At 38.5% G+C, this 12,041-nt stretch overlaps 2 protein-coding genes across 2 annotated transcripts; one reads left to right on the forward strand and one right to left on the reverse strand.

The window, feature by feature from the left end:
* The first annotated feature begins 2,089 nt into the window (after nucleotides 1-2,089).
* LOC115968687 (auxin-induced protein 15A-like) lies at nucleotides 2,090-2,395 on the forward strand. The gene has a single exon (XM_031088162.1). The coding sequence runs from the start codon at nucleotides 2,090-2,092 to the stop codon at nucleotides 2,393-2,395; it is 306 nt and encodes a 101-aa protein (XP_030944022.1).
* A 6,242-nt stretch (nucleotides 2,396-8,637) lies between these two features.
* LOC115966993 lies at nucleotides 8,638-9,114 on the reverse strand. Its single transcript, XM_031086114.1, has one exon. The coding sequence runs from the start codon at nucleotides 9,112-9,114 to the stop codon at nucleotides 8,638-8,640; it is 477 nt and encodes a 158-aa protein (XP_030941974.1).
* Nucleotides 9,115-12,041: the final 2,927 nt, after the last annotated feature.

The raw sequence follows: 12,041 nt of genomic DNA on the forward strand, positions 1-12,041 counted from the left end.
CAAATAACGCTCTATCAATTATCTACCCACGTAATCTATCAAAAAATAAAATAAAATTATCTACCCACGTAACTTCTCACAAATACAAACTCATCCCAGTAGTTAAAAAAAAACACACACTCAATCAAATATCTACCCACGTTCCTATTGAAAAAAAAAAAGTTCTATAAAAAAAAAAAAAAAAAACTCCCAGTACACCAAAACACTACCCACGTTCATTAAAAAAAATATATAATAATAATTCTCAGCAGTTGAACTTCTCACAAATACAAATGCATAATATTCATCACACTCCTAGGAATTTTTTGTAACTAAAAAATGAAGTAATTTCAAATTATAATCCTCTAAGTATTTTGTGATTGGAAAATGTAGTAATATCAAATTATAATAGATGCAAATTATTAATTTTTTCTCAAAAAAATAGGAGAGTCTCTAAGCACGCGAGCGCGTGCTCAGAGGCTAGTATGAATTAATGAGCTTGGATATCTGAAAACTGTTTATTTTCCCACAAATTTAAAGCTATTCAATTTATTTCTTTATACTTCAATAGTTATCTTATAGCAACTATAAGAATCATGATCAAAAATTTTTACTGCCATTGTCACGTCTTTAAAAAAAAAAAAAATCTTAATAGTTCTGTAAGGACACAATTCCATTGCAGCCCAATAATGATGTTGGGCTCGCATATGAAAGATCCCTCACAATATGATTTGTAGAGAGTGGGCTTGAAAAGCTAGCCGCTGGTCAAGGGGAGATGCCCGGTCATGGTTTTAGAGGAATTCATGTAGAAAAAAGGAGTTGGGCTTGAACATTTAAGCCCTAAGGCGTCGCACCCTATGGGATGGGACTCCTCGGAGTTGATCCGAGGACCATTGAGGCCTTATCCCGGTTATCCAACGACGGACTTTCTTCAGTGAAGTCCGGTGTTGTTGAGAGGTTCTCCCCCATGTAGTCTTTCTTTTTCGGAGGTGGGATGGGACTCCCCTTCAGATTTACTTACTTTCTTCTTTTATACTAGCCTGCATTCGCTGTCCTTCGTCCACGTGTAGAGTCAATCTTTACAAAAACTGACATTTGTCCCATCAGTCCAATCCCGGAATTGTTGGGGATGGTTTGATAAAGCTAAAGAGTACGGCTCTGTCAGGGGCAGCGCATTGAATGGCAATGAGAGCAGCTTTCCCGGATATTCTTAGATTCTCTTTTAAGCTTGGCCTTATACCGGTTTTATCCTTCTTCTTTTGGTGAGGTTTTGGATCTGCCGAGGACTGAGTTGTCCTCGGCTGCACCACAAAAATGTTTGGTGCTCTGCATTGTAGAGCTTAGGCCGTAGTTCTTCTCGGCTCGGGCCTTTGGACTCTCTAAGGGTGAATGGGCCTGATCCATGAATTATTGGGCCCCACAAGTTCCTTTTTCGTTTTTCTGTTTTTGAATTTGCTCTTTTTCAGAAGGAAATATAAGCTTCTTGAAGCTTATGAAACAAATTGGTTAGTCCAACTCTATCAAGTTAGTCATGATTATTATAAATCAGACATCTTACAACTTGAGATCTTGTTTTGGATAATTGTTGGGGATCTCAAGTCATCAGACTGACCCACCAAGGTTGGTTGGCTAGATGGCACCATGGCAACAAAAAAAGTCACTGAAAAACACAAGACTAAGTTCAATGCTTATTTGAATAACCAAAATGTATCTTAAGATCCTCTCTGATCAAGAAGGATCCTTGATGCCAAAAAAATGTCTAGCATCAATAAGCCAGTGCTTTATCAATTCAAAACTAAGTGGATAAACCCATATAAAATTTCACTAGTTGCACCTTTTTCCTTACTTTTCCTCTCAAAATGGTAGGGTATGATGTCTTGCAAGAGACAAGGCAAACCATGTGCACATTCAACAATAACTTCACCTTACATGTCTCTCAACATTCTCCATTCTAAAGCTCACTCTTTATACTGTTTAAGGTTTGACCTATGCCTATATAACTTCAGGACCTAAAGATGCCATTTCAACTCATAGTCCTTAACCAAAGCTCTTCTATCATCCAAACCAACCTAGCAAGTTGCACCTTTTACCCATTTTTTCAATTCTAAAGATGGGTATCAGATTGATGGGAATAGCTCATGCTAAACAAAAGCTCCAGAGAACACTTTCCGCAAGAATGGGAATGGTTTCTGCTACTAGTATTGATGTACCAAAAGGCCACTTTGCAGTTTATGTTGGAGAAACACACAAGAAGAGGTTTGTGATTCCAATATCTTACTTGAACCACCCTTTATTCCAAGACTTGCTAAACAGAGCTGAGGAAGAATTTGGATTTGATCATCCCATGGGCGGTCTCACAATTCCATGCAGTGAAGAATACTTCATTACTTTAACTTCAGCTCTAAATTGTTCATAAATAAACAATGGCTATATAGCCTGACAAAAATTCTCTGTGACCCCATTGGTCTATTTTGTCAAAACAACAAAAATTGAGACAAGCCTGGCAGTCTCTTTCGTTTTGTATTGTGGGCTATTGTCAATGCCATTCCTATGGTTTCTTGTAATTGTAAATATATTGTTCATTATTAAATTTCTGTCTGTTGAACAGAACTTCCAAGGTAACTTTGAGAGTATGTTTGTGTTTTAAACTAGAACTCCGATGTTTATTCAAATAGCTATATATATTCGATGAATCATTGAAATGATTCATTAAAATACATAAGCAATGCATTAAAATAATTTCAATCCCAATGTCAAATTAGTATTTATTAATAACAAGTTTAAAAGATTCACATTCTCAAAAAAATAAAAAATAAAAAATGTTTAAAAGATTCTCAAACAAAAAAAGAAAAAAAAAAGTTAAAAATGTAGGTTATAGTTAATAACTCAATCATTAGATCCTTACAAGATACATTGAAAAATAATATATAATAACCACCTTTCTTTAGTCAAAATCATTAGCTTCAAAATTAAAGTACTATCACAATCATTATCTAAAATCTTTTTTTTTTTCTTTTTTTCTTTTTTTTTTTTCTTTTTTTCCTTTTGTTGATGAATTTATCTAAAACCATAGGTCTATACGGGATGGAATATATGTAAGACGGAAGCCATAAGTGTTTCATACGATACAAGATTTTTTTTTTTTTTTAAATCGCAAAAAAAAAAAAAAAAAAAACAGAAAAAGGGTAAATAGATGTACTTACAAGTATATTAACAATTTGTTTCTCAATATAAATAAATATCTATATATATATATATATATTAACAATTTGAACGGGAAAATGGGAACTAAAAGAACGGTTATATATGTTCAGTTATATTCTTTATTATAATTTAATTTGAATTGGGTTCAAGTTACACCTAGTGTAACTCTAAGCGATATTACACCATTTAATAACTTATTATTATATGCGAATTTTAACAAATTTACCATTGGATTACATTATATTCATATACTCTCAATGCTTGCAAAATTTCATAGCGATCAAAGATTAATAGTCATGTTATCAATCAATTGTTTAAATTCAAGTTTTTGTAGTTTAAAATAATTCATAAAAGATGAGTTTATGGATCATAAGGTAAATAACATCCCATTAGCATGAAAATTGGCATGCATGTTTTTTTTTTTTTTTTGAAATTGGGCCGTCATATTATTAAACGTTTAGAGAAACAGAGTCCAAGTACAATGCCTCAACAGCTGGAGGGGGAGACTCCTCCATCCAACAAATATCATCAGAAATCAAGCTAGCATACCGGGCTAAAGAGTGGGCGACACTATTAGCACTGCGTTTAACGCAACTAAACGAAATACACCTGCAACTTGCTGCTAATACCCAAATATCCGCATATACATTACCCAGTCTGGACTTGATGGAGCGCCATGAAGCCAGAGCCTTTAAAACCGTAGCATTGTCGCCCTCAACCTCTAACTCTGTAAAGCCAGCGTCAACTGCAAACTCCAGCGCCCTCCGACACGCGAGCACCTCCGCCTCTTCACTGTCCACAACCGTCGGTCCTTTCGCAGATAGCGCCGCCATAACCTCCCCCATGTTGTTACGGATAATCGCCCCAAAGCCTGTTGAGTTCGTATTGGTAAAGAGTGCAGCGTCGAAGTTCAGTTTGTAGAGCATCCCCACTGGAGGTCTCCACGACTGCACAGGAGCTGTATTCATCGTAATCCCCAGCTGTGCTTGCGCCGCCCTGACCTCCTCCAGATAGTCTTTAGCCCTTTGGTTCAGTCTGCCCGGATCTTGGATAGCACCCCCATGCAAGATGGAGTTCCGTTGGTTCCAAATTAACCAACATTGAATCCAAAACAGTTCAAGCTCCTCATTGGTTAATCTGCCATGCAAGTCTTCAACCAGCTGTAACATATCAGCATGACCAACCGTGCCCTTCTGCAAGCAACTCGTGCAACCAGCCCAAACGTCCTGGGCCAATCCGCAACCCCACAGTGCATGGTACCCTGTTTCCGTGGCCAAAAAACAGACCCCACACCCAGCATCCTCAATAATCCTTCTCCGAGCCAGATTCTCACGTGTAGGGAGAATATCAAGGCAGGCTCTCCATCCAAACACTTTTATTTTAGTTGGGATCTTTAGTTTCCATAATTTCACCCAAACCGAACCTCTAATCACCCCCCCTGAACTCTCTCCCTTATCAGCTTTCTGCTTGGAGATTAACCTTGCGGTGTGATATCCGGATTTCACCGTATATTCACCACTCTTTGTATGAAGCCAGAAAAGAGCATCAGGAACCTGTCTACGGCTTAAGGGAATCTGAAGGATTGCCTCTGCATCTGACCTCTGGAATTTAGACATTACCTCCTCACGGTCCCAAGAGTTGGTCCTGCAGTCAATGAGGTCTGAAACATGCCACTCCCATTCTTCCTCCACTGGTGGAAATAGTACACGATTTGTGACTTGATTTGGTATCCACTTATCAGAAGAGACCCTAATCTCAGACCCATCACCCACCCTCCAACAACTCCCCTTTTTCAAAATAGTTTGTGCTGCCATTAAACTCTTCCACACATAGGAGCTGTTAGGGACATCCGAAGCATCCAAAAAATTAAACCGTGGGAAATACCGTGCCTTAAAGCACCTGTAGAGCAGTGAGCCTTTTTCTTGAATCAATCTCCACCCCTGCTTAGCAAGCATAGCTAAATTGAAATCCTGCAAGTCCCGGAAACCCATTCCACCTTCACATTTAGGTAAACATAATGCCCCCCAATTTTTCCAGTGAATCTTCCTTTTATCTCCCGTTTGACCCCACCAAAAATTAGCACACATGGCATTAAGATCATGGCAAAGCTTTGCAGGAATTAGGAATACACCCATTGTATATGTGGGGATTGATTGGGCTACAGCTTTAATCAAAACTTCTTTGCCTGCTCTTGAAAGCAATTTCCCTTTCCACCCTTGCAACTTTTTCCAGACTCTATCTTTCAAGAAGGAAAAAGCTTGGTATTTTGATCGCCCTAAGAGCGTAGGCAATCCTAAGTAGGATTCAAATTTTTCCACCTCCATACTCCCAACATATTTTTTATAAGTTCTCTTTGCCCCCCAGATGTATTGCTACTGAAGAACATGGATGATTTTTCAAAGTTGATACACTGGCCCGATGAGTCTGCATATAACTGAAGGATATATGTAATACACTTCACTTCCTCCTGGGATGCCTGGCAAAAAAGCAATGAATCATCTACAAAAAGTAAGTGTGAAATACGAGGTGCACTCCTACAAACCGCCACCCCATTAAGCCTCCCTTCATTTTCTGACTTTGCCAGCAAGGCTGTAAACCCCTCAGCACATAGCAAGAATAAATAAGGGGACAGTGGGTCTCCTTGTCTGAGTCCTCTCGAAGGAATAATGTTCCCATATGCTTTTCCATTAATGCAGACTGAAAATGAGGCAGTAGAAACACAGCTCATCACCCTCTCAATCCATGTCATAGGAAAACCCAACCTGACCATTATACCTTTCAAAAAATCCCATTCAACCTGATCATAGGCCTTACTAACATTCAGTTTTAGAGCTAGTGACCCCTTCTTCCCTGATTTCCTGCAGTGCATAGCATGCAGTGTTTCATATGCCACTAACACATTGTCAGTTATAAGTCTGCCTAGAACAAAAGCACTCTGAGTAGGGGCTATTAGCTGGGGAAGAATCTGTTTCAATCTGTTAGCCAACACCTTTGAAATAATTTTATAAATGACATTACAAAGGCTAATGGGTCTATAATCAGAAATTTTTTCAGGAGACTTAACTTTAGGAATAAGAACAATGTGAGTATAATTAATTTCAGAAGTCATATAACCCGAATTTAGAAAATCAAGAACAGCAGCAATCACATCATCCCCAACAATATGCCAATATTTTTGATAAAAAAGAGCATTCATACCATCTGGTCCAGGAGCCTTTGTTGGTCCCATTTGGAACAACGCTGCTTTAATTTCCTCCGCACTAAAGTCACTGGACAAAATATCCCGCATTGCTGGGCTCACCTTCTGTTGCACTGCATCAAGACATTCCTCCATTCTTTGACATGATTCTGAATGAAAAATACTCTCAAAGTACTCAATTGCCACACCCGCCACCTCCTCTGGCTCTTCCACCCACATATTATGATTATCCCTCACCCCTTGTATAAAATTCCTCCTCCGCCTTTGAGAGGCTTTGGAGTGAAAAAATTTAGTATTCTTGTCACCATGCTTCAACCAAGCAACCCTAGACCGTTGGGCCCAATAGATTTCCTGTTTGAGGAGTAGATCATCCAATAACTTACTAGCAGACAAAAACTCAGACTTGTTTGCCACTGTCGGTTCAGCCTCACTTAACTCCTCCACCTTCTTTTGTACTCTTTTTATTTCTTCTGCATTCGGATTAGTATCAGAAGCCCCCCAAGCCTGAAGGGCTAACCCACATCTGCTTATCTTCTCCTTCATACACCTCAATCTTGAATCCAAACTACTCACAGAACTCCACGCTTCAGTTATGACCTCTTCACAATCAGCCCTCAGAAGCCATGCCTCTTCAAACCTAAAGCTCCTGGTACTTTTACCACGGTGCCTTAGATCAGATTTGGCATGTAGTAGCAAAGGCCGATGGTCAGATGCATGAGAAAAAAGATGGGTCACCGAGCTTGCATGAAATTTTTCCTTCCAACCCGTGTTGGCCACAACCCTATCCAACCTTTCCTGTGTGTTTTCCAGTCCTGGCCTCTTATTGTTCCATGTGTAGGGATATCCAGTAAAGCCCAAATCAGCCAGTCTACAATCATCCAGCAAATTACGAAAATCATCCATCTATTTGAACGGAGGAGGATACTTACTTTGTTTTTCTGAAGATTGCAAAATTGCATTGAAATCACCCACACAACACCATGGGCCATCAACAAAAGAACGTAAGTGATTTAGAAGAGCCCATGATTTTGGTTTTTGACAAGCTTCAGGCCATCCATAAAAACACGTTAGCATCCAAGCAAAGCCATCTTCTTCCTCCACCCTTGCTAATATATGGTTGTCCGTAAAATTTATAACCTCCATCTTGACCTCAGATTTCCAAATAAGAGCTAACCCTCCTCCCCCATAAGGTTTTTTGACAATAAACTTATTTGGGAAAGGAAGTTCGTTACAATGTTTATTAAAACCCTCTTTGTCTAAGCGTGTCTACATTAAGAAACATGCTGTGGGAGCTTGATCCCTCACCAACTTGTGAAGGCTACGAATTGTCCAAGAGTTCCCAAGCCCTTGGCAGTTCCAGCTTAATAACCTCATTGTGCTCGGCAAGGGTGTTCATGCACCCCCGCCGCTTCATCCATTTGAACATCTTCAGATAGTCTACCACGTTTCCCCACCTTGCTGCCTATGTCTGTCTCTTCTTCAATTTCTGCATCCTGGATTCTCCTTTTTCCCAATGATTTTGAACTTCCTTCTCTTTCTTTTAACTTCGGCCCACACTCCATCCTATTAAGCCTGGTCCAAGTGGGCTTTTGTTTAGTAACCTGAGGCCCATCCTGCCCCTTGCTATCCACGTGACCCTTAAGTGAATCTGGCTGCTTAACTTCCACGTGAGACTCACTAGAAATATGAGATATGCTCTCATTATTTGAAGATGGAATCTCCAATTTTTTAGCCAATAAATGTGGCATCAGCCATTCCTTAGTTGACACATCCGTTACGGAAACATGATCCGTGCAATCCGGAGATGCCCCTGTTTTCACGTCCTTTCCTTTTGCATGCCGGTCACCCTCTGTAGGGTTTGCTTCATGGTGCACTAGTTCCGCCACCGGCCTCACTGGACTGCTACCATTCACATTCTGCGCCTCAGCCTTCCCTTCACTGCTGGGATTCTGGTTCTTGGCCGATCCTGTCCTAGAGGGTGAACGTGGCCGGCCACCTACAGATTTCAACCATTCCCCATATTGACAACCTACCCCTCCGCCATTCTTACTTTGTGCAAAATACTCAGCACAGTGCTTTAGATCATGGCCCAAGAATCCGCAAAAATGACAGAACAATGGAAGACGTTCATATTTAAATGTAACCCAATACCTTTTCCCATCCGAACCACCAATAAATCCGCCCCGTCGAATAGGTTTGGACGTTGGGATTGAAACCTTAACTCTCATGAAAAAATTCTGTGCTTCTAGTTTCTGTCACTTCTCAACCTCCACCACCTCCCCCAAACGACTCCCAATTTCAGCTGCAACCTTAGGAGAGAACATGTCGAACGGCGCCCCCCAAATCTGAACCCAGAGAGCAACTGAATCAAATTTGACATTTGCCGCAGTCATACCGGGCGTCCACCGTCGTAACATGAGTGCTTGGTTATCAAAGGACCAAGGTCCTTCTTTGAAGACTCGGTCCATATCAAATTCCTTATCAAACTTAAACTGGAAGAGGTTGGAGCCTACTTCCACAATCTGCACCGACTCCTCTAAACCCCATGCTCGCCTCAACGTAGTCTGAGCAGCCCGTTTGTTAAACGGTTTACATGTGAGAAACTTGCCTCGCAGACTCAGTGCGCAACTTTCAATCTCGTCCCTCCGGTCTTCATCCAATATTGTTATCACTTCCTCTTCCTCCGTCGTCAACTTCATCTTCTCTAACTCGTTAATGACATCATCAGCCATGGTTTAGGTGATCGGACTAAAACAAAAGAAAAGTCAAACCCTGAGAAAGTCCCAGGGAAGGAGAAGACTCGCACCTAGTCGAGAGAGAGAACTCCTACACGAGGAGAGTTATTTGGCATGCATGTTAAGCACATATAAAACATGTAATTTAACAGTAAGATTCTTAAAATATGAATTTAATAATATAAATCATTGGGTGGTATAACATTGCTTAGAGTTATACTAGGTGTAACTTGAACCTAACTCATTTAATTTAATAACATATATTATCTTAATATAATCTTATAAGATGATATAAAAATCAAGTAAATAAGCATTTAATATATTTAGTATATTCCCTCCAAAAAAAAAAATTAGTATATATTTTTTCTTCAATTTTTAGTTGTGCTCTGCTTTCAAGTAAAATAGAGATTATGTTTAATATATTCCTTTATTCATTTACTTAGCCCAAAAAAGTATTTATTGTTTCAGTTAGATTTAATCATTCAAATTATAAAAAATCTTAATAAATAAAAAAATATTCAAATATATGAAATATTTGAGGCCTATGTATGGCATGATATTTACAAGGAGTAAAAAGAGCTTTTATTCTTTGATGAAACATACATTTGTAGGGCCTGTACTATTCATTTGTTGTTGTTGGTTTCGGTTTTTATGATGTCATTCTAAGAGGATTCTGGCCTTTTGCCCTTTCTGCGAAACATATTTGGCATAATGCCCCTGTTTCGAAACTATATAGGGGCGTGCCCCTGTTTTGAAACTCGATCTCCGTAAAGGCGAGTTACTTAAGTAACTCGATTATGAAGAAACCAAGTTGTAGCCAGGTTCTTGCCACGCTGGTGTTCCAGCTTGGCTTTTAGGCAATAAAATATTCCAGCGTAACTGTTTATAACTCGTCAATGGGGAAAACGAGTACTTAAAACCCGAATAACTGATAATCAAGTTATTGGTGTTACTCGGTTCTCATATAACCGAGTTTTATGCTATTTTGACGCCATTTCACATCAGTTTTTCACACGTGAAGCTGAACCCGATTAATAGGAAATCGAGTTATTAATATTACTCGGTTTTCTTATAATCGAGTTATTCTGCTATATCTACTTCTCAAGCAATTCTCCTCATCATTTTCAGATATTCTCCTCATTCTAAGAATTTTCGGTCAGAAGTTGGTGTTATCTCTCCATCATCTCAGGTTTACCTAACTCATTATCTTCTTTGAAATACATTGAGGATTTTATTATTGTCTTGGTATAGTTGTAGATATTATAAAAATTTATCAATCATAATGTATGTTTTTTGTTAGAGTATAATTTTCATTTAATAATTTGTATTACTTATGCTTTGGTATTTTCTTGAATGAGTGTTATGTGTATTTTCTTGAATGGTATTTTAGAGGTATATTAGTTGTTTGATGTTTCAAGAAACGTACAATAAGCTATAGAAATGGTGATAAATGTTATGTGTGTACATTGAGTTATATTGCGTGTTATGTGTGTAATGCTTATGGTAAAATTTGAGTGTTAGTATTTAATTTTTAGCATGTAATAGTACACAAATTGATGAATGTCTTTGTCATGTACCGGAGACGGAGCTAGGGGGGAGGGGGAGGAGAGGGGGCAAGTGCCCCCCTTGAGTTGTCCAAAAATATTCCATATGTACTACTATTAGGGAATATTTAGAATGCTTTACCCTGCTTGATGCAGAAAATAAACAGAAATCAGGAAAAAAGCTTCCTGGCCCTGCTGAAATAGAGGGAAAATGACAAGCTTACCTAAGTCAATGACACCGTGTAAGGAAAAAAAATAGGAAACAACCCAAAAGTTTCGTGACAGAAGCAAAAATAATTAGAAGAATTTCTGTTAGGCAGAATAACACACACCAAGAGCTTTTAACTTGTTAGCTGTTAGCTTTTAATTAGAAGAATTTCCGTTAGGCACAATAACACACACCTAGCATAATAATAATGCATTGTAGTGTCTTTCTTATGTCAATCGATAGTCCTATATTGTACACAATTTTTTTTTGTTTTTTGGTCCTCAATTTGTTGACATTTCAGTTTTAAATTGTGGGTTTATGCTATGAACTAGAATTTTAATTAGTTTGTAAAATAAAAAGAAAGTCAAACTTTTCCTATAGTTTCAAAAACAATCAAGAAAAGATAGTGAGATGTGTATACAACTTTGCAAGTAAATTGCTATATTTTAAATAATTTTAAAATTTATTTATTTCCACAATTTATTTTATAGTATTAACTTAAATGTCTAAATATAGTTTACATAGTTTTTGTATGACACTTATAGTTGTTTTTATAATGTTTTTTAATATATATATATATATATTTTTTTTTGTTAATATTGACTTCTAAGCTTGCCCCCCCTGAATTGAAATCCTACCTCCGCCACTGTCATGTAGCATCTTATGCAGCATTACATTATTTACCAACAATTGATGCACAGTGTTAACTTGATCAGTTGATGTTATTGTATTCAGTGTCAATGTCTGGTTCTGGTAACCCACAACTCTATAGGCCTCACGATGTGTTCACTGCTATGGGTCGTTGCTGGGTATTGGAAGATGAGTTTAGCTATCCAATCAATCCAAATCTGCGAAATAGTGCTTATGTTCACAATACCATGAGACAGGAGTGGGATTGGTTATTTCGTGAACAACAAATGTTTTATGATGAGTTGACTGGTTTTAAGTTGCCAGTGCCTCGGCGACTCGCATCGCAGATGCCTAGAGACACGATTGACGAACTTCGTAAAGCATTGAACCGCATAAGAGAAGAAAATAATCGAATGAAGATACGTCTTAATCGATATCGGACCCAAGTCTAGATTCGAGAGTCAGTGGAGGGAGGGTGGTACGAGCACGCACAATTCATGCAATCACTTCTTGCTGATCCCATTTATCAGTCAGATGTGGAG

This window comes from Quercus lobata, chromosome 11, assembly GCF_001633185.2.
Source record: "Quercus lobata isolate SW786 chromosome 11, ValleyOak3.0 Primary Assembly, whole genome shotgun sequence".
Lineage (NCBI taxonomy): Eukaryota > Viridiplantae > Streptophyta > Magnoliopsida > Fagales > Fagaceae > Quercus > Quercus lobata.

Excerpts from the sequence above, each read along its gene's own strand:
- LOC115966993 (XM_031086114.1), bottom strand. The coding sequence starts at position 9,114 with ATGGCTGATGATGTCATTAACGAGTTAGAGAAGATGAAGTTGACGACG.
- LOC115968687 (XM_031088162.1), top strand. The coding sequence starts at position 2,090 with ATGGGTATCAGATTGATGGGAATAGCTCATGCTAAACAAAAGCTCCAG.